This window comes from Chiloscyllium plagiosum, unplaced genomic scaffold, assembly GCF_037043375.1.
Source record: "Chiloscyllium plagiosum isolate Xiang-an unplaced genomic scaffold, Cpla_swu_hap1 HiC_scaffold_10, whole genome shotgun sequence".
NCBI lineage: Eukaryota > Metazoa > Chordata > Chondrichthyes > Orectolobiformes > Hemiscylliidae > Chiloscyllium > Chiloscyllium plagiosum.
The window spans coordinates 15947817-15969107 of NW_028270148.1; the positions used below are offsets into that span (position 1 = coordinate 15947817).

At 42.2% G+C, this 21291-nt stretch overlaps 1 protein-coding gene across 8 annotated transcripts in view; it reads right to left on the reverse strand.

Annotated features, from left to right (window-relative positions):
• Nucleotides 1-21291, reverse strand: part of wdr27 (WD repeat domain 27) — a 526425-nt gene that overhangs the window by 391376 nt on the left and 113758 nt on the right. For all 8 annotated transcript variants that reach the window (XR_015758354.1, XM_087991151.1, XM_087991149.1 and 5 more), the window contains one exon: nt 14837-14958. Coding sequence is in view for 7 of the 8 variants with exons in the window: in XM_087991151.1 (XP_087847277.1) it covers nt 14837-14958 (122 nt within the window). In the remaining variant the exon portion in view is untranslated. The remainder of the gene's footprint in view (nt 1-14836; nt 14959-21291) is intronic.

Genomic DNA, 21291 nt, shown 5'->3' on the forward strand with positions numbered 1-21291 from the left:
ATTTGGATAGCCCTGGCATACCTGTTTAAGGTAGCCTGGTAATCAGACTCTCCCATAGATGTGATATCATTCACATTTGCATGATTAAAAATCTAGAAGAAAGTGAGGACTGCAGATGCTGGAGATCAGAGTCAAGAGTGTAGTGCTGGAAAAGGGCTTATGCCCATTCCTGATGAAGGGCTGATGCCCGAAACGTCAATTCTCCTGCTCCTCGGATGCTGCCTGACCTGCTCTGCTTTTCCAGTGGCACACTCTCGACAATGAAAAGTCTGTCTGTTAAGTTCAGCCTTAGTGTATGCAGGCCCGAATTCAGGTGTTATATATGAGATTGTTCACTTACTAGGAAAGACTAGTTGAAGCAGCTTTCCATTACCTTAGTTATGGCTTTTATGACTCCACATCCCTGTTTGCAACTTGGGGGCCTCACTGCAGACTTACCACAGTTATCAGGTTTTGGCATGGCTCTGCTTGCCCTGATTCAGGAATACTACTATGGAGCTGATTGTCATTGTGCCCTAGCACAGATGTTTCACCGGAGTTCAACTCAGTTGTAAAGTTTGTATTTTCATAAGGGCTGCCTGGCTCCAATTGTTCATCTTCTAACACAGGGTGGGCTGGTAAAGCCATAGTCCCACTTCAAAATGTTAACTTAAACTAAAGTTTATGATACTTTTAAGTTAAAAATCACAAAACACCAGGTTATAGTCCAACAGGTTTATTTGGAAGTACTATCTTTCGGAGAGCTGTTGCTTATGAGGTAGCTATGGAGCAGGATAATAAGACACAGAATTTATAGCAGAAGATTAGTGTCATGCAACTGAAATAATATATTGAACAAACTCAGATTGCTATTAAGTCTCTCATCTTTTAGAATGGGTTGTAGGTTTCGGTTCATTAATATGTAAATCCCAGAACATCTTTAAATCACATTCTCAAGATAACTTAAGGTTTTATAAAAAAAGGTGACATCTCAGCTCAGATAATGTATTAAAGGTGTGAGGTTAGAGTCTGTCTATATCCCAATCTTGAGTAAGACTCATTCTATTTCCAAAGTAGGAAATTATAAAATGTTATATGGATTGACTGCCTGCAGATTGTGTGCTTTTTCTGCAAAATAGAATGTTTCTCCAAATACAAATTCACCCCATAGACTTATATGCGTATGTGCATGTGAGTGTATGCGTGTAAGTGTGAGTACACGTGAGATAGTGTGTGCGCATGTGCACGTGCTTGGTAGAATGTGCGTGAGTGTGACAGAGTATAAGCATGTGAGAGGGTGTGTGTGTGGGTGTGAATGTGGGGGATGTATGTGTATATCCATATGATATTTTTAAATTCATACTTTGGAAATAGAACCAGTCTGACTCAAGATTGGGATACAGACAGACTCTAACCTTACACTTTTCATGCATTGTCTAAGCTGAGATGTCACTTCTTTCTTTAAAACCTTAAGTTATCTCAGGAATGTGACTTAAAAGAAGTTCTGGGATTTACATATTAATGAAACGAAACCTGCAACCCATTCTAAAAGATGAAAGACTTAACGGCAATTTAGATTTGTTCAATATATTGTTTTAATTGCATGACACTGTGATCTTTTGCTATAAATTCTGTGTCTTGTGGTCCTGCTCCAGAGCTGACGAAGCAGCAGTGCTCTGAAACCTATGCTTCCAAATAAACCTGTTGGACTATAATCTGGTGTTATGTAATTTTTAACTTTGTCCACCCCAGTCCAACACTGGCACCTCCAGATTATGATACTTTTGTAAGGCTGTAATTTCTGTAGTGTTATTTCTTTGCATCTGTATTCATTAGAAATCAATTTCCTTTGCCCTTATTCCTTTGCTTGGCCTTGAGTTTAGTTTGCATAATTTATTGTTCCACCTTTACTTTAACTGGCCACTTGATTCAAAATATATCCAAGATATTTCACTATTTCTTTACATATTCTGTGGAAGTGTTGAAATCTGCCGCATTGGTTAGCACAGCTTATTTCACCTCTGGAAACTGGTTCGAACATCTGTCTGGCTGATAAGCTGAGAAGGCTCCTCTCCTTCAGGCTGCAAACATCTTAGGCAAAATACATCCAGGCAGTCCCAAACCAACTTGGCATGAGTTTACTGCACAAAACTGCCACAGATTTGGCATGGATTGGCAAACTGCCTTGAAGATACCAGAAGAATAATAAAGAAAATTTACATGCATTTCCATTTGGAAATGGGATACAAAATAGGTGCTAATTAGGGTGTTTTCTGCATTTCAGCATTAACCTGAATTGTTTGAAATAAAGAAAATGTCACTTTTCATCTCATTGATGCTAAATCTGACTGAGTGTTAATGCTGAAAATGAGTGCAAAAAATATGAGATATTCTATGTTCATATTGTTAATATTAATAATGGTGGGTACTTCCACATCCAGTAGACAGAAAACAGTAGACAGAACAGCAATACTTGGAAATAAAAATGCTGATTACATTGGAGCTCTACCTTAAAGTCTACAAAATAAGTCAGACCATTATGTTTCATTTGCCAGTTTTACTGTTTTCTTTTCTTTCTGGACAGTGTTCCCCAGTACAAAAGAATGTTTCAGTGTACTGCAAGTGACAGTGGAAGCTACAGAAGGCAGAAAAATGAAATGGCATTTACGTAGCTGGAGGTATGATTGAAATTCTGGTTTCCCTGCTACAGGAAGGATTGTTATGAAACTTGAAAGGGTACAGAAAAGATTTCCAAGGATGTTGCCAGGTTTGGACGGTATGTGCTACAGGGAGAGGCTGAACAGGCTGAGGTTGTTTTCCCCTGGAGTGTTGGCAGCTGAGGAGTAACCTTATAGAGGTTTATAAAATTATGAGGAGCATGGATAGGATAAATAGACAAGGTCTTTCCCCCAGGGTGGGGTAGTTCAAAACTAGAAGCCATAGGTTTGAGGGAGAGGGGAAAGATTTAAAAGTGACCTGAGAGACAACGTTTTCATACAGAGGGTAGCGCATGCATGGAATGAGCTGCTAGAGGAAATGGTGGAAGGTGGTACAATTACAACATTTTAAAGGCGTCTAGATGGGTATATGAATAGGAAGGGTTTAGGAGAATATGGGCCAAATGCTGACAAATGGGATTAGATTTATTTAGAATATCTGGTCAGCATGGACCAGTTGGACCAAAGGGACTGTTTCCATTCTGTACATCTCTGTGATTCTAAATGAATGATGGAGGGAGCTCCAGAAAATCGGGGCTTGGCAACTGAAAATGCAACTACCAAGTGTAGAAAAGGATGGACACAGAGCACGCCATCTATTACAGGAACACAACTAATTTATTGTTTTTCACACTATATTTGGTGCAAATGTAAACCATTCAATTTCAACAGTAGGTTGCATGATGTATTTGTATTAGTTATTCCTTCCAGAACCATTATTTTTGATGTTTTAAAAAGTTAAAAAGAGAAGTGTTAAAATCACAGCCATGGTTCTTGGAAATCCAATGCACAAAGCTGAGAAAACTCATTTTTATGTTGTGGTTATATTCCTCTGATTTAGATATGGAAGTCAAGCACAAGGATTATTATAACAGTATCATAAAGCAAAATAGAAATCACGTTGATCTCCTCTGAGTTAGATTTCATTAAGACAATACTGGAACAAGTAAGTTCTTGATCAACTTGTTTTTAAAGATGTAAACAAAACTTCTGCTAACTCCATTATTAGCTCCTTAAGATTTGACAGAGACAAAGAGAACATGGAAACAGAAGTAGACTATCCATTCCTGAAGAAGGGCCTGTGCCCGAAACGTCGAATCTCCTGTTCCCTGGATGCTGCCTGACCTGCTGTGCTGTTCCAGCAATAAAGTTTCAACTTTGATCTCCAGCATCTGCAGACCTCACTTTCTCCTATTTAACCTCTTAAGCCTGTCTTGCTACACAATAAAACCATGATTGCTCAGTAACCTGAACTCCATACACTTACAACAGAACTACATTCCTCAGCAAAGATCTTCAGCATACAATTATTAATTGAATCTGCAGCTACTGTTATGTTTTGTGGAAGATTCCAACACTCATACACACACTGAAAAAATTTAAGAGAGCTCGAGAGATAGGGTTGGAGAATGGGACTAGCTGGGCAGCTCTTTCTCAAGCCAGTACAGACACAATGAGTTAGATGGCCTCCTTCTGCACTGTAAAAGTCTCATTCTATTTGAAGAAATGCTTTGTTTAAAACAAAAGCATTATCAAATGATATATTTAACCCTTTCTCTTTTTATGCCATGCTCTTCTGGATGCCAGCCTTCAATTACAATACTAGTCAATTAATATTGCAAATTGATCTCTAACAGGAACAGCACATGCCCAAGGGGAAATCACGAATACCAGTTCACAAAAAGCATCAAATTTGAGGTGACATGCGTGTGAACTTCTATTTAATGAACTTCAGGCAACTGAGGGCAAAAGCAATTGAAACTTTTAATTTTTATATGATGGAGGTAAATGGATTCTAAGTAATTACAAATATTTCTCAGACGGAAGAAAGGGCCCTAAAGCTATGGGCAGCTCTTTACCGATTATGAAATTTTGGAATTTGTCCAGATAAAGTTCCCAGTGATCAAACCCAACTTGACCAAGCTGGTTTTAGTAGAAGTCATTTCTCAGTTTATTATATGAATTCATTCTGTCACTTCTCACAAATGCTACAGAAGAGAATCCACATAGCATCACCCTGGCATTCAGCCTGCTGGAAAAGGCTATGATCGTGCAGACTGTTCCACTTTTGCGACAGTCTATTTGTTTTTGAAGTCGCTCTGTAAAAACTCAGCCACCAGCTTTACAAGTGTACATCTGATGCCTTTTACTGAAATACAGCTGCAGACTTCCTGTCCTTTCTTAAGAAAGACTGACATTCATGCAGCACCACTCATGACCTCAGGACGTCCGAAAATGCACCAGAACCAATTCGGTACTTTTGAAATGTAGTTACTTTTGTAATGTAAGAAATGCAGCAGGCAGTTTGAGCACAACAAGATCCCACAAACAGCAATGGGATAATGGATGTTTCAGGGATAAATATCAGCCCAGGACTTGGGGGTGAGGCAAGATTACCAATCTCTTCTCCAAAATAATACCTTTAAATCCTTTGTGTCCAACTGGAGGACAGCAGGGAACTTGGCTTAATGCTTAGATTTTGGCTCTACAAATCATGGCATTCCCCCAACAACTTGTTAAACACCTTTCCCCAAGAATGAGCCCTAAAAGATAACTCTGGCAGAAAGACATTCCAGCCCAGGCTGATTATTTTTCATCCTGAAACATCTGTACTTTCCAGTGGGGAGCTACTAAGAGTGGAAGCCTGGCGTGATTTTATCATTTAGTAGTCCAGTGATGCTGAACTAAATAAAGCATCTCACAAGCCCCAAGCTGTCCAAGGTCAGCTAATCTGACAAATACCAGCAACTGTAGCAGACCCACAGCAATGTGGTTGACTCTTAACAGCTCTCTGGGTAGTTAGGGATGGGCAATAAATGCTGCTCTAGCTAGTAAGTCCACATCCCATGAATGAATTAAAAAATTGCATTAGTTGCTACTGAGAAGATCAAAATGCAAATTGAACCGCATTTTCACTTTTACTGATGACAGGTATCAAATAGAAATTGCTGCCTCAGCGGATTAGGCACCACAGAATGAAACAATAACAGAAAATGCCGAAGGAACTCAGCAGATCTGGCACAATCTGTGGAGAGAGAAACAGTGTTAATAATTCAATAAATGGTTCTTCTTCAGAATTTCAAACAACATTCCAAAACTGAGACATATTAAATACAAAATGTTATGTTTCTTTCTCCATAGATGCTGTCAGACCTATTGAGTTCCTCCAGCACTTTCTGCTGTTATTTCAGATCTCTAATATTACAATATTTTACTTTCAATAACCCAGGATGAAAGTTAGGCAACTATGTAGCTGTTGATTCCAAGGATGCTGTTGCATCAATGATTTGTATAGAATAATCAGGAATAAAATTGTGCACTCATTTTCTCTGTTCAATGGGGTTAAATGTGACTAAGTACAATTAAATTTATACTACAGGGCATCCCAGAAACTGGAATAGCCCAACAACTGCAAATGCCATGATCAAACTCTAAAAATAGGACTGTTATTTCATCTCAACCCATCAACACATTCCATCTCTGAATTTTTTTCTCTCATCTGCTGATCTAACTTCCCCTGAAAATATCTATTTCCTTCAACCATATGGTAGTGAGTTTCACATTAACATCACTATTTGATTAAAACACATACTCAGCATTCATCCTGAAACAATCTGTTCAGATAGATAAATCAAGATTAGATTAGATTAGATTACATTACATGTGGAAACAGGCCCTTAGGCCCAACAAGTCCACACCGACCCGCCGAAGCGAAACCCACCCAAACCCCTACATTTACCCCTTACCTAACACTACGGGCAATTTAGCATGGCCAATTCACCTGACCCTGCATATCTTTGGACTGAGGGAGGAAACCGGAGCACCCGGAGGAAACCCACGCAGACACGGGGAGAACGTGGAAACTCCACACAGTCAGTCGCCTGAGGCGGGAACTGAACCCGGGTCTCAGGCGCTGTGAGGCAGCAGTGCTAACCACTGTGCCACCGTGCCGCCCACTCCTGTTGTAAACCCCAATTACACTTTTTGTGTTGTTTCACTGAATGTGGGCCAGTCCAGAATTTATTGCCCTAATTGACCTTGCAAAGGTGGTGGTGAGCTGCCTTCTTGAACAGCTGCAGTCTATGTCATGTACGTATATCCACAGTGCCGCTGGGGATGGAGTTCCAAGATTTTGACCCAACAACAGCAACGTACAATAAAAAATTAGGGGAGCAGGCACAGTGCAAGGCAAGCTCATTTCCCCAACTTTGAGGAGCCTAACTGGTGATCCATAAAGAGACTGTTATTTACAGTAATTTTTCAAAATTATTTTGTGCTATAAGTAAGAGGAGCGTCTCCAGGCAAAAGTCTTCTGGCTTCTTTGTGTCTCTCTGCCACTCCACCCACTTCTCTCACACTTTTCGGTGGTCTTAGGTCTCAGGAAAATGGCAAGCTACATGGTTTGGAACTAAAAATCACCATCACAGCTCACTCAAAACCATAATGATACTCAAATGTCAAAGTGTTCAGGGCTCCCAATTCCACATGGGAGCACTATGAGACAGCGAAAACCAAAATTTTACGACCAAAATGTTACTGTCTATGCTACAAATAAGCTAATATACATTGCTCCTCTGCCAGAACAGAATCTTTCACAAGAGGAAACACATCAGCAGCCAAATAATCTTTTTCCTTAAATTTATTAATTTTTACTTGGCCATTTTGATGGCAGACTTCAGTGTTCCACAATGGATTTTTTTGGCTGATTGCTCAGTGCCTGAGAGTTTGAATCACAACATGCATAACATCTGCTACAATCTTAGGAATGGGTCTCAAATACCAATTTTTCAAATTGCATAGATGGTGGACCTAATGCTCAGCATAATCTTTCATAGAATGAGCCTCAGCACGTCACATTACTTTACCTTTGATCTTTCAGCACCTGTTTTTAACTGCATCCACACATTAATGCCTTCATCCCCCTCCGTCGACGCATCAATGCCTTCATCCCCATCCATCCACGCATCAATGAATTTAATACATGCCGTGACGTCGAACAATTCTTCCGTCGCCTCCGCCTCTGAGCTTACTTTTACAATCAGGATTCCCGCCCACCTTCCAAGGACCCCTTCGCCCACCTCCAGCACACTGCATCCATCTGGACACCCCGCACTGGCCTATTACCTGCCCTCAACCTCTGCATTTCCAACTGCCGCCGGGACATTAACCGCCTCAACCTGTCAACCCCCCTCCCCTACTCCAACCTCTGACCCTCACAACGCGCAGCCCTCCAATACCTCTGCTCCAATCCCAACCTCACCATCAAGCCAGAAGATAAAGGGGGCGCAGTGGTAGTCTGGCGCACTGACCTCTACACCGCTGAAGCCAAACGCCAACTCGAGGACACCTCTTCCTACTGCCCCCTCGACCATGACCCCATCCCCCATCACCAAACCATCATCTCCCAGACAATACAGAACCTCATCACCTCAGGAGATCTCCCACCCACAGCTTCCAACCTAATAGTCCGGGAACTCCGCACTGCCTGGTTCTACCTCCTTCCCAAGATCCACAAGCCTGACCACCCTGGCTGACCCATTGTCTCAGCATGCTCCTGCCCCACTGAACTAATCTCGACCTACCTCAACACTGTCCTATCCCCCCAGTCCAGGAACTCCCCACATACGTTCGAGACACCACCCACGCCCTCCACCTCCTCCAAAAACTTCCGTTTCCCCGGCCCCCAACGCCTCATCTTCACCATGGATATCCAATCCCACTACACCTCCATCCGCCATGACCAGGGCCTCCAACTCCTCTGTTTTTTTCTCTCCAGGCGTCCCCAACAGTACCCTTCCACCGACACTCTCATTCGTTTGGCCGAACTGGTCCTCACCCTTAACAATTTCTCCTTTGAATCCTCCCACTTCCTCCAGACCAAAGGGGTAGCCATAGGCACACGTATGGGCCCCAGCTATGCCTGTCTCCTTGTTGGCTACGTAGAGCAGTTGATCTTCCGTAATTACACCGGCACCACTCCCCACCTCTTCCTCTGCTACATTGATGACTGCATTAGCGCCACCTCGTGCTCCCGCGAGGAGGTTGAGCAATTCATCAACTTCACCAACACATTCCACCCTTACCTTAAATTTACCTGGACCATCTCTGACACCTCCCTCCCCTTCCTGGACTTCTCCATCTCCATTAATGACGACCGACTCTACATTGACATTTTTTACAAACCCACCGACTCCCACAGCTACCTGGATTACACCTCTTCCCACCCTACCTCTTGCAAAAATGCCATCCCGCATTCCCAATTCCTCCGCCTCCGCCGGATCTTCTCCCAAGAGGACCAGTTCCACCACAGAACACACCAGATGGCCTCCTTCTTTAGAGACCGCAATTTCCCTTCCCACGTGGTTAAAGATGCCCTCCAACGCATCTCGTCCACATTCCGCACCTCCGCCCTCAGACCCCACCCCTCCAACCGTTACAAGGACAGAACGCTCCTGGTGCTCACCTTCCACCCTACCAACCTTCGCATAAACCAAATCATCCGCCGACATTTCCGCAACCTCCAAACAGACCCCACCACCAGGAATATATTTCCCTCCCCACCCCTTTCCGCCTTTCGCAAAGACCGTTCCCTCCGTGACTACCTGGTCAGGTCCACGCCCCCCTACAACCCACCCTCCCATCCTGGCACTTTCCCCTGCCACCGCAGGAACTGTAAAACTGCACCCACACCTCCTCTCTCACCTCTATCCAAGGCCCTAAAGGAGCCTTCCACATCCAAAGTTTTACCTGCAAATCCACTAATATCATTTATTGTATCCGTTGCTCCCGATGCGGTCTCCTCTACATTGGGGAGACTGGGCGCCTCCTAGCAGAGCGCTTTAGGGAACATCTCCGGGACACCCACACCAATCAACCACACCGCCCCGTGGCCCAACATTTCAACTCCCCCTCCCACTCTGCCGAGGACATGGAGGTCCTGGGCCTCCTTCATTGCCGTTCCCTCACCACCAGACGCCTGGAGGAAGAACGCCTCATCTTCCGCCTCGGAACACTTCAACCCCAGGGCATCAATGTGGACTTCAACAATTTCCTCATTTCCCCTTCCCCCACCTCACCCTAGTTCCAAACTTCCAGCTCAGCACTGTCCCCATGACTTGTCCGGACTTGTCCTACCTGCCTATCTCCTTTTCCATCTATCCACTCCACCCTCTCCTCCCTGACCTATCACCTTCATCCCCTCCCCCACTCACCCATTGTACTCTATGCTACTTTCTCCCCAGCCCCACCCTCCTCTAGCTTATCTCTCCACGCTTTAGGCTCACTGCCTTTATTCCTGATGAAGGGCTTTTGCCCGAAACGTCGATTTCGAAGCTCTTTGGATGCTGCCTGAACTGCTGTGCTCTTCCAGCACCACTAATCCAGAATCTGGTTTCCAGCATCTGCAGTCATTGTTTTTACCTCGTTGCATCAAGCTCTAGTCTAAAATCCACTATTTTGTAAGAATTGGCTGAAATCGAGTAACCAGTTTACATGTTGACTTTGGCGCTAGAATGATACCATGTTTATCACAGGGTTTCTTTTATATAAAAGTCCTCACTTAATGAAACATTATTTTATCCCTACATCAAGTTTAACTGAAAATTGGATAGCTTTCTAAATATAGATGGCACCTATTTTGCTAACTAAATGAATGCATATGATGTACTTTAATGCCACATTTTCTGATAAAATATTAGTTAATTGAAACTCCTATGTCAGGCTTTTTGTTACTTAAGTAGTTTTGGCACAAAGTTATTCTGGGCCACAATTCATTTGAAATTATTTTTACAGAAGACAATGTTTATACAAAAGTGAAGATGTCTGGAGAAACACTGTTGTAAAAAAAAGTAAAACCTCTTTTAAAATTATTTTAGGACTGCTCTCAATAGAGTGTTTGTATGGTCATTGGACAATGATGGATGGGTTTTTTTTGCACAATCTGAAAATGTATTCAAGTTAACCAATTATTAGGTGGTGAATAAAATCCAAACAAGCTTTTTTGAATGTTAAAAGACAAATTCAATTTGAGGGCACGAGGAGCCAGAAATCTTTAAACTCTTACAATATGCAAATCTCCCTCATCAAACATCAATTAAACTTCTAGTCTCAGAAGCTGCCTATCAAGTTCATGCATTGCACATTGAATGACAGTTGCAGCTAGCAGTAATGAAGTAAAAATGCTACAGGTAAATAATAAAATCTAAAGAACTGTTTAAGTTTAAAAATGTAGAGTTTTAACATGATATCTTTCACACTGCAGAAGCAGTTTAACCCAGGGATAAAATGATGATCAAAAGTGAAGTAAAACCAATCTGGATGAAAGGAAATATTGTGGAAGACATTAATTTGGAAAAAGTAAGCATAAACGTCCATAACAAGGGAACCATAAAACCAAGGAGATGATAGCTAACAACCAGCAGTGGTTCAAAAACGGAACATGAGAAGAATGTAATCAGAAACATAAAGGAGAATAACAAACCATTCTCAAAGCATATCAGGAATAAGAGAAGAGGGACAGATAGATGTTCGGTTATTGACAGTTGCGAAGTAGTTTCTAAGAACACAGAAGTTAAATTACTAATTTTACTTTAACCATTGAGAAGTTAAATAATGTTGTGAAGATACGATTTAAATTTAAGGCATATGAGATATGGATCCACAACTATATCAGTATTCAAAATCATAAAGAGTGAGGTTTGTCTTCGCCATCTGCACACACCTCCCCTGTTTGTTCACCGGCTTTTATGGATAACTTCACATTTATCCACATTATATGGTATTGTCATGCATTTGCCCACTTACTCAGCTTGTTCAAATCACAGTGAAGCATGTCTGCATTCTCCTCACACTTCACCCTCCCACTTAGCTTTGTGTCATCTGCAAATGTGAAGGTATAACACTTAGGTCTATCATCCAAATACTTGAAAATATTTAAATAGCTGGAATCCTAGCATTGCTATCCCACTTATGTTGTTATGTCTGGATGAGCTGATTATGGTCCTTGAGTCCTTTGCTTACCAGCCAAGTTTTATTCAGCTATGTGGGAATTGATTGGCCAGGACCTGCTGGAGGTGTACAACAGCATGTTCTGACAGGAATTGTGAATCCATGAGGAAGGACATCATCTCCCTCATTTAAAGTGAAAAGGTAAACAGAAATTGGCAACCAGTCTCACTGCTGAATGCAGATTACAAAATCCTATCTGAGGTCATGGCCAAACAGGTCAGGTCTGCTCTGGGATTGGTGATTCATCCTAACCGAATCTGTGGTTTACCCGGTAGGAAGATCTCTAAGAGTCTCGTGCTCCTCAGGGATACAATCACCTACATACAGGATTGTGGGGGGCGGGGGTGGGGGGAGAAGGAGGGGGGGGAAGAGTTCCAAAACGGAATCTTGGAGGAGGTGGAGGGCATGGGTGGTGATCTCCCAAACTGTACATAATCTCATCACCTCAGGGGTTCTCCCACCCACAGCTTCTGGCCTCACAGTTTGCCAACTCTGCACCGCCTGATTCTACCTCCTATCCAAGATCGACAAGCCTGACTACCCCGGCCAACCTATCATCTCAGCCTGCTCCTGCTCCACCGAATTCATCTCCACATACCTCGATACTGTCCTATACCCCCTAGTCCAGGAACTCCCCACATTCATTTGGAACACCATCCACACCCTCCACCTCCTCCAAGACTTCTGTTTCCCTGGCCCCCAACGCCTCATCCTCACCATGGTCATCCAGTCCCTCTACACCTCCAGCTGCCATAACCAGGGCCTCCAAGCCCTCCATTTCTTCCTCTCCCGATGTCCCCAACAGTACCCTTCCACTGACACGCTTATTCGTTTGGCTGAACTGGTCCTCACCCTCAACAATCTCTCCTTCGAATACTCCCACTTCCTCCAGAGGAAAAGGGTAGCCATGGGCACTCACATGGGCTCCAGCTATGCTTGTCTCATTGTCGGCTACGTGGAACAGTCTATCTTCTGTAGTTACACCGGCACCACTCACCACTTTTTCCTCCGCTACACTGATGACTGCATCGGCGCCACCTCGTGCTCCTACGAGGAGGTTGAACAGTTCATCAACTTCACCAACACATTCCACCTGGACCTTAAATTCACCAGGACCATCTTCGACACCCCTCTCCCCTTCCTGGACCTCTCCATCTCCATCAACAGCGACCAACTCAACACTGACATCTTCTACAAAACCACCGACTCCCACAGCTACCTGGATTACATCCCCTCCCACCCTGCCTCCTGCAAAAATACTTTCCTTTATTCCCAATTCCTCCGCCTCCACTGCATATGTTCCCAGGAGGACCAGTTCGACCACAGAACACACCAGATGGCCTCCTTCTTTAAAGACCACAATATCCCCTCCCATGTGGTTGATGATCCCCTCCAGCGCATTTCATCCACATCCCGCACTTCCGCCCTCGAACCCCACCCCTCCAACCGCAACAAGGACAGAAACCCTCTGGTCCTCACCTTTCACTCCACCAACCTCCGTATACATCATATCATCCTCCACCATTTCTGCCACCTATCAACCCCACCAGCAGAGATATATTTCCCTCCCCACTGCTAGTACCCTAACAGCCCACCCTCTCCTCCTGGCACCTTCCCCTTCCACCGCAGGAATTGCAAAGCCTGCACCCACACCTCCCCCCTCACCTCCATCCAAGGACCCAAAGGAGCCTTCCACATCCATCAGATTTTCACCTGCACTTCCACACATGTTTTGTACTGTATCCGTTGCTCCCAATGAAGTCTCCTCTACATTGGAAGACAGGATGCCTACTCACAGAGCGCTTCAGAGAACATGGTATTTCAGAGACTTGGTATTTCAATACTTGAGCTAGACAAGTTCACAGAGTTCAAGGAGCTGTTGGCAATTGACTCATTTCTTGACAAATAATCGATAAAACACAGAAAAGTAAACAGTGATTTCACCCATTTTGCTCCCAGACTACTTGTAATCAAATTTCCTAATGCCATATAAAAAGAAAGAAAAGGCGGATTTCCTCAACAGGTATGGTGGCAGTATGGAGAGAGAGAGAGAGAAAGAGAGCGAGTGAAAGAGTGAGGAGAATTAACATTTTGAGTTCAATATTACTCCTTTTCGGTTCTCTCTCCACATATGCCACCATACCTGTTGAGTTCCTCCAACATTTTCTGTTTTTGTTTCAGATTTCCAGCATCCACATTTTTTGCTTTTAACTTAGTCCAGCAGTGCCTTAGTGCTCCAGGCTAGAGAAGCAGCAGGAAGTGTACAATTCCATAAGTTGATATGGTGTGTAGTTTTGACTGGCTGAACTGAATGACAATGCCTCCTTTGACTTGACATTAACAGAACATATGATTTTCATTAATATTATATTAAAAATATTCCGTATAACTTGTGCTTTAGACTCTGATTACAATGCTTTTGTGCTTCCATTTACCTTTTCACAACATGCAAATTTATTCCACCAAAGAAGATTGAATAATTATTTTGGCACAATTGACTTCCCTTGTTAGCTTTTACTTTCCAAAAGGTGTAGAGGATAATCTTTGAGTTTAGATAAAGTAAAGAGTTAGATGTAAACATAAAGATTTAAAACTATTTAAGCAATAACTTGCGATTAGAATAATGACTACCCACATGCAATTTCTGGGGACCTATTTTGTCAGTTCAAGTGCAAAGAAGCAAACAGTCCTTTTTGTTCCAACCCACAGCTGACAGCTCCACTCTAAATGGTAGGGATAAGGTTATTTGCAGCATTGAGTGGGTTTCTTCGTGCCTCTGGTGTAAGCACTTAAATTGAAAGATGAATTTCAGCAACCACTGCAAGACCAACAGGCACCAAACAGCAGCTCATCTTGACTATTAAATTGAGGCTGGAGAGCCAACTCCAGGTGAGCTCATGGGCTCCTGATTCTGGCATGCATTAGAAGTATCTCACAATTATGTACATGAGAGGATCAGTACCGTTTTTTTAACTCCAAAGTGTCATGTTGTGAAATACACAATATAAAATTGGGCAGCAGATACAGGGGGAGCATGTGCTATGCACAATGTAAGCTATATATTCCAGTATTTCAACTAAGCATATATTAAATATATTTAATATAAAAACAGAGTTGTAAAAGTAAGGACCTACATTATTCTGACAAATCTGGTGCACAGGTCTAGAGTGAGCATCTGGCACAGTTACGACACTTTGACCAACGTTCAGATCAAACACCTCCAAAGCACGGTTTGTGCCAGCCACCAGCACAATATCTGCAGTTTCCTTTTGTAAAGGTAAAGACTTCTAAATTATCACAGAAACATTCATAACTTTAAAGCTAAATAAAACTAAGAACACTTTATACTTCCCTACTTCCCATGTGCAGAGCTCACAGCCTCCAGAGTTTATTGTAGGCAAACTTGTTTTTAATTTCGCAATGTCATTCCAAAAATGCTTCTAATGGGAATTATTTAAAAGTGACTTATCTTGTAAGATGAACGTCAACAAAGAAATTGTTGGTGGCACAGTGGCTCAGTGGTTCATACTGTTGCCTCATAGCACCTGGGACCTAGGTTCGATTCAAGCATCGGGCAATTGTCTGCGTGGAGTTTGCACATTCTCCACGTGTCTGTGAGAGTTTCCTCCCACAGTCCAAATGTGTGCAGGCCAGGTGAATTGGTCATGCTAAATTGCCCAGAGCGTTAGATGCCTCAGTCAGAGGAAAATGGGTCTGGGTGGGTTACTCTTTGGAGGGTCAGTGTGGACTTGTGGGGCCGAAGGGCCTGTTTCTACACTGTAGGGAATCTAAATCATATTTGTGATGATTTTTCTCTCTTCAAGATATTGATTCCCTGCACAATGCCAGTCACCACCTGGTTACTGTCCATGTTTCAGCCTCGGCAATGAGCGTTGGAGGTGAAATACATTAAAATCAAATCCACCTTTGATAGTTACATGTTCACATAATTTAATCAGAGGAGAACCAAAAGACAGCCATCAAGAGAATCATCAAAAGCCACAGTTGAGGTGCTGGAAGACTGAATAGTGGCTAATGTTGTGCCAATGTTTATAAAAGGCTACAAAATAAAAAGCCAGGAAACTACAGACCAGTGAGCTAGACAACAGTTTAGGGAGGGAATTCTGAGAGATGGAATCTACATGTATTTGGAAAGGCAAGGACTGATTAGGGATAGTCAGCATGGGTTTGTGAGTGGAAAATTGTATCTCACAAACTTGATTGAGGTTTTTGAAGAGGTGACCAAGAAAATAGATGAACACAGAGTGGTAGATGTTGTTGACATGGTAGATTTGCTAATAAGATTAAATTACATGGGATCTAGGGAGAGATAGTCAAATGGATACAAAATTGGCTTGATGGTATGAGACAGAGGTTGTAGATGGTTGCTGTTCAGACTGGAAACCTGTGAACAGCAGTGTGCTGCAGCGATCAGTGCTGAGTCCACTGCTGTTTGTCATTTATATAAACTATTTGGATGAGAATAGGAGGCCTGCAGATGAAACCAAAACTGGTGGCATAGCAGATAGTGAAGAAAGGTAGCTAAGAGTGCAATGGGATCTTGATCAACTGGACCAGTGAGCCGAGAAATGGCATATGGAGTTTAGATAAATGCAAGGTGTTGCATTTTGGTAAGACAAACCAGGGCAGGACGTAACAGTTAATGGTAGGGTCCTGGGGAGTGTAGGTACATAGTTCCTGTCAGGTGGACAGCATGGTGAAGAAGGAGCTTGGCACACTTGCCTTCATTGGTCAGAGCATTGAGTACAGGAATTGAGATGTCATGTTATGACTCTATGATACATTGTTAAGGCCATAGTTAGAGTACTGTGTGCAATACTGGTTGTCTTGGTGTGGAAAAGATGTTATTAAACTGAAAAGGGTGTAAAGAAGATTTACGTATGTTACCAAAACTGGAGGGTTTGAATTATAAGGAGACACTGCATAGGCTGGGACCTTTCTCGGTGGAACATAGAAGGCTGAGAGGCAACCTTTTAGAGATTTACAAAATAATGAGGTGCATAAATAGGATGAATAGCCAAGGTCTTTTTCCCAGATTGGGGGTGTCGAAAACTGCAGTGCATAGATTTAAAGTGAGAGGGGAAAAAATTAAAAGTGACCTGAGGAGCAATTTTTCCACACAGAAGGTGGTGCCAATCTGGAACAGCTGCCCAGAGGAAGTGGTTGATGCAAGTACAATTACAGCATTTAAAAGACATTTGCACAGATACATGAATAGGAAATGTTGAGAGGAGTATGAGCCAAATGCAGGCAAATGAGACTAGTTCAGTTTAGGAAAACTTAGTAGGCATGGACGAGTTGGACGAAGGCTCTGATTCTAAGTGGGGATCATCTCCAATGTTCCCTTTGTTGCCTAAACACTGGGCCAATAGTGATCGTGCAATTTGGATGTTAACTCCTCAATACTATTCTAGAGAATCTGATGGGTAAGGTATTGGAGGACCAAGACAACAATTTTATTATTTATTAACTTTAAGAAAGAGAATCTAGTGAACTTTGCGGTAATCAAATTCTGTACTTGTTACCAGTTCAGTTAGATTTATTTTTAATGAGGAAGTCTGCTGATGTCCCTAGCCTGATTCATGGTTAGTGGCTAATTTGTCACTTCGCCCAGTGTTAAGTTAATTCAATACAATTTCCTGAAATAAAAACCTCCAGCTAGTGCACCATTTGTTTAAAACTGCAAATTCAACTCTTGAGATTTCATGCATGACCTTATAACATTATTTCATAACTTATTTTTATATCAGTCCTAATCCCATTTCAAAGAATATCTGTGATTCGGGTGGACAGACAGTGATGACAGATATTCCAAGTTTAAGTCAGAGCCTGAGATATCAGAAACTCAGCTGAACTGGTGGCTGCTCCAGTGCTATCCTTAAATTAGAGTGGGAGTGTGCCAGAGAGGCCATGGGTTTTCAGTTCAACTGAAATGTTTTCAGACGTAAATAGAATGGGAAGCAATTTCAGACAGTTTGAAATTTATTATCCAGAGAAGTAGAACAAAAGTAAGAACACTGATGTATGGGAACTGAGAAATGCCAGTCTGACAAATTCAACATTGGCTCGGATTTTCCAATTGCTAGGCAGTTACTTTTCCAGTGTGACAAGGAATTATGCACAGGAAGTCTGCAGAATTACCATTATTGAAGATACCAAGGAATTGCTCAGAAACTGAAGATTCCATTGGCCAATTCCACTATGCCTGTAACACTTTAAAAGACTCTATTTAAATCAGAGAATTTGGAGTGGTCAATGAAATTAAGTAAATAGTTAATTTGGAAAAGTTAGACTATTAAATATATAATCTAACTCTGGAGTAGCTTTCAACTGACCTATATACTTGAGGCACACACACTACCCAAAACCTTCTCCACTCCATTTACACCCCCAGACCCTGACCTAACATCCCTCTCTACCCACAGATCCAACCCTATTTACCCAGCTCTGAATCGACCCCCAATTTATCCACTCCAAGCCCAACATCCCCCTCCATCTCACCCTAGTTCTACCACGGACCTGGTCACCCCGTCCCTCCGTGCACCTGAACTGCCAGCGCCCCCCAACATTCCTGACCTGATCCCAATTCACCCCAGGAGCTAACCCCAATCCTTAAACTTCCTCATTGGAGCCAACCACCCTTCACCCAATCTGCCTCAACCCCCTCATGTACCAGTCCTTCCTTCCACCATACAGGACAAAATCTGCCTCTCTATAGTCTCCAGGATTAACCCACTTTTCCCACACCATTGAAAGTAACGAGCCCAAAATAGCATTGATCCTCCCTACTCCTGATTTTTCCAAACCCCTCCCGCCCAACCTACCTTAAATACTACATTGCATGCCTGCCTCCTGGCTACAGGCATCCTACCCACCCATCTAGCACCCTTCTGTGTCATTCCTACATCTACCAAGCTGCCAAAATATCCAGTGAGCACCCTTGCACCTTACCCATATGGTGCCAAATGGGTAAGGGATAAAGTGCCAGTTGGCACTTTATCCCTTACCCATTTGGCACCATATCATCCTGGCAGTGTAAAATCACACTTACCTATGTACTTACCAGTGGGTGCAGCTGTCAAAGTGGCTGTCAGTGATTCTGGACTTTTACATTTCAGAATGCAGCAGCTGACAGCTATGAAAAGAAGGCAAAGTTTGCTTCCCCTGGACAATTTTTTGCTACAAAAGAACTGTCAAAATAGAAGTACAGCTCTGCATTTCTTAGTGAACCCTGATGGGAATCTCCTGTTAAGAATGTAGAGCTCTCTCATTTCATTAAAAAAAAAAGGACTGAGTGGCAATCTAAAAAATAATGGAAAGGATTTTCCAAAGACTAGCAATCCACATGTCACTGTCACTCCTCAGAAAATCCAATCCTTTTCTTTGAAAGTGACTGTTACAAAACATAAAATCTTTAAAGTATCAAATCTTTTTTGAGTAAGACATTCTTAAAGCTCACAAATTAATTGAACTGTGATAATGATTTCTGAGTGAGATTAAAGCATCACAGGCAAGGCCAGCACTTGCTGCTCATCCCTAACTGCCCCTCAAACTGAGTGACAGCCAGATAACATTTGAGGAAGTTAAGAGTCAACCACATTGCTGTGGGTCTGGAGGCAAAGTAGGTCAGACCAGACAAAGATGGCAGACTTCATTCCCTAATGATTAGAACCAGATTGTTTTTTTCTTTATGGCAATTAATGTTGGTTTCCTGCTCACTATTACTGGGACCAGCTTTCAACTGCAGAATTATTAAGTGAAGTATAACTTCACTGGCTCCCATGGTGGGATATGAATCATGCCCTTAAAGCATGAGCCTAGCCTCTGGTTAATAGTCTAATGACATTGTCACAAAGCCACCATTTCCCCTTCGTAGCTCGAACAGAGTAAAACATCACAAATAAAGTAACGTATAACAATGAGCCATGTGAATTATAACTTGCAATATTGATTACATAGATATGGTTCATTAAAAACAAACAAGATCATTATCTAAGATGTTTAAATACAATGATCAAAGTCCAATTATTTTTCCATCTTCAAATCTGCATAATTCCATGCCAGCAACTGAATATTAGGCTTCTGGTACCTGTATTAAGTAGCAGCTGTAAGGTTACAAATTGAAGTAGCAAAGTTGACTTGCAGTCCCATCTTTTGGATCAGAGTGGTGCTGGAAAAGCACAGCAGGTCAGACACCATCTGAGGAGCAGGAAAATCAACTAGGCAAAAGTGAGGACTGCAGATGCTGGAAACCAGAGTTCAGATCAGAGTGGTGCTGGAAAAGCACAGCCTGACCTGGTTTCCAGCATTTGCAGTCCTCATTTTTGCCTTGCAGTCCTATCTTCCCAAGCTTTCTGAGATGAAGTTCCTCATTTCCACTCCACATATTCTGCTAGAAATTTATCCAAGGCCTCAATACAGCTAGGTCAGGAAATGGTGGTCACAAATCCAAAAACCTAGCATTTTCAGATATACAGCATTCTAATAGCATGTGTGGTGGTAGTTTGCTGCCGACAGTTGGTCATTCTACTGTATGTTTAAACAATTGGACAACAAAAGGTGGGCCCAATTTCAGCACGGCAAGACCCTGGTCCAAATTCAACCCTGATCCAAATTCAAGAACTTGAAAATAATCCCAAAACAGACAAATACTGACATGTCGGGCTTTCAACTAGCTTGGTTCCATATCTGACAAATCAGTCTAAACCTAACCAGATGCTGGCAAAACATTCTGTTGTTCTGTATGTGCTATTTTATGTGTTGGACATGCTAAAGAACGTCTTTAAAAAATTGGCTTTAGGTGTGATTAGGGTGCAGGGTAGGATGAGTGCAGAAATCCAAACATGCAAAATTTTATATGAATACTAACTGCATTACATGATATATAGAACAAGGAGGGATTTTTGGTACTTGCCGCAATTATATTGCTGAAAATGTTTCAATCATCTGAAGTCTGATAGAAGGTGGACCATGGTAGCTTAAAAGTGGACTTGGGCACTTCAGACAGAAAAAAATAAACCCCTACCATGTGGGCATCAGATCTAATTTGGAAAGTAGGTGAAACTCTCAAGAATATCCCATAATAAAGAATGGTTTTGGATCTTGTTCAGAAAGCTGACCTAATGAAAATGCAAAAGCACACAAGAATTGCAGCAAATTTAAAACAGACCATAGCATGCTTTATCCAGTCTTTTATAACCATTTTAACCATGTCTGCTTTTCTAAAATTATCATTTATTTTGCTAGTTTAGAAAATATTCTTCTATCTCTGTTGTTCTACCTATGGAGAAGACATTATATTTAATAATATTACTTCTCATTTACTCATAACAAACTGCAAAGGAGATTTTACAATGATATCTTTGTATTTGTGACAATAGAATGTAACATCACAGGTACAAAATAAATAAATGCATAAAGGTTATCTAGTCAGCAACACAGGAAAAAGAAACGACAGTAATAAAAGTGGTATGGGACAGAATGAAAAAGACAAAAAGAACGATGGGCAGAAGATGCATCCAGAAGTTCACCATATTTAAATGGAAAATGTGGGATGGTATAGGTTGCT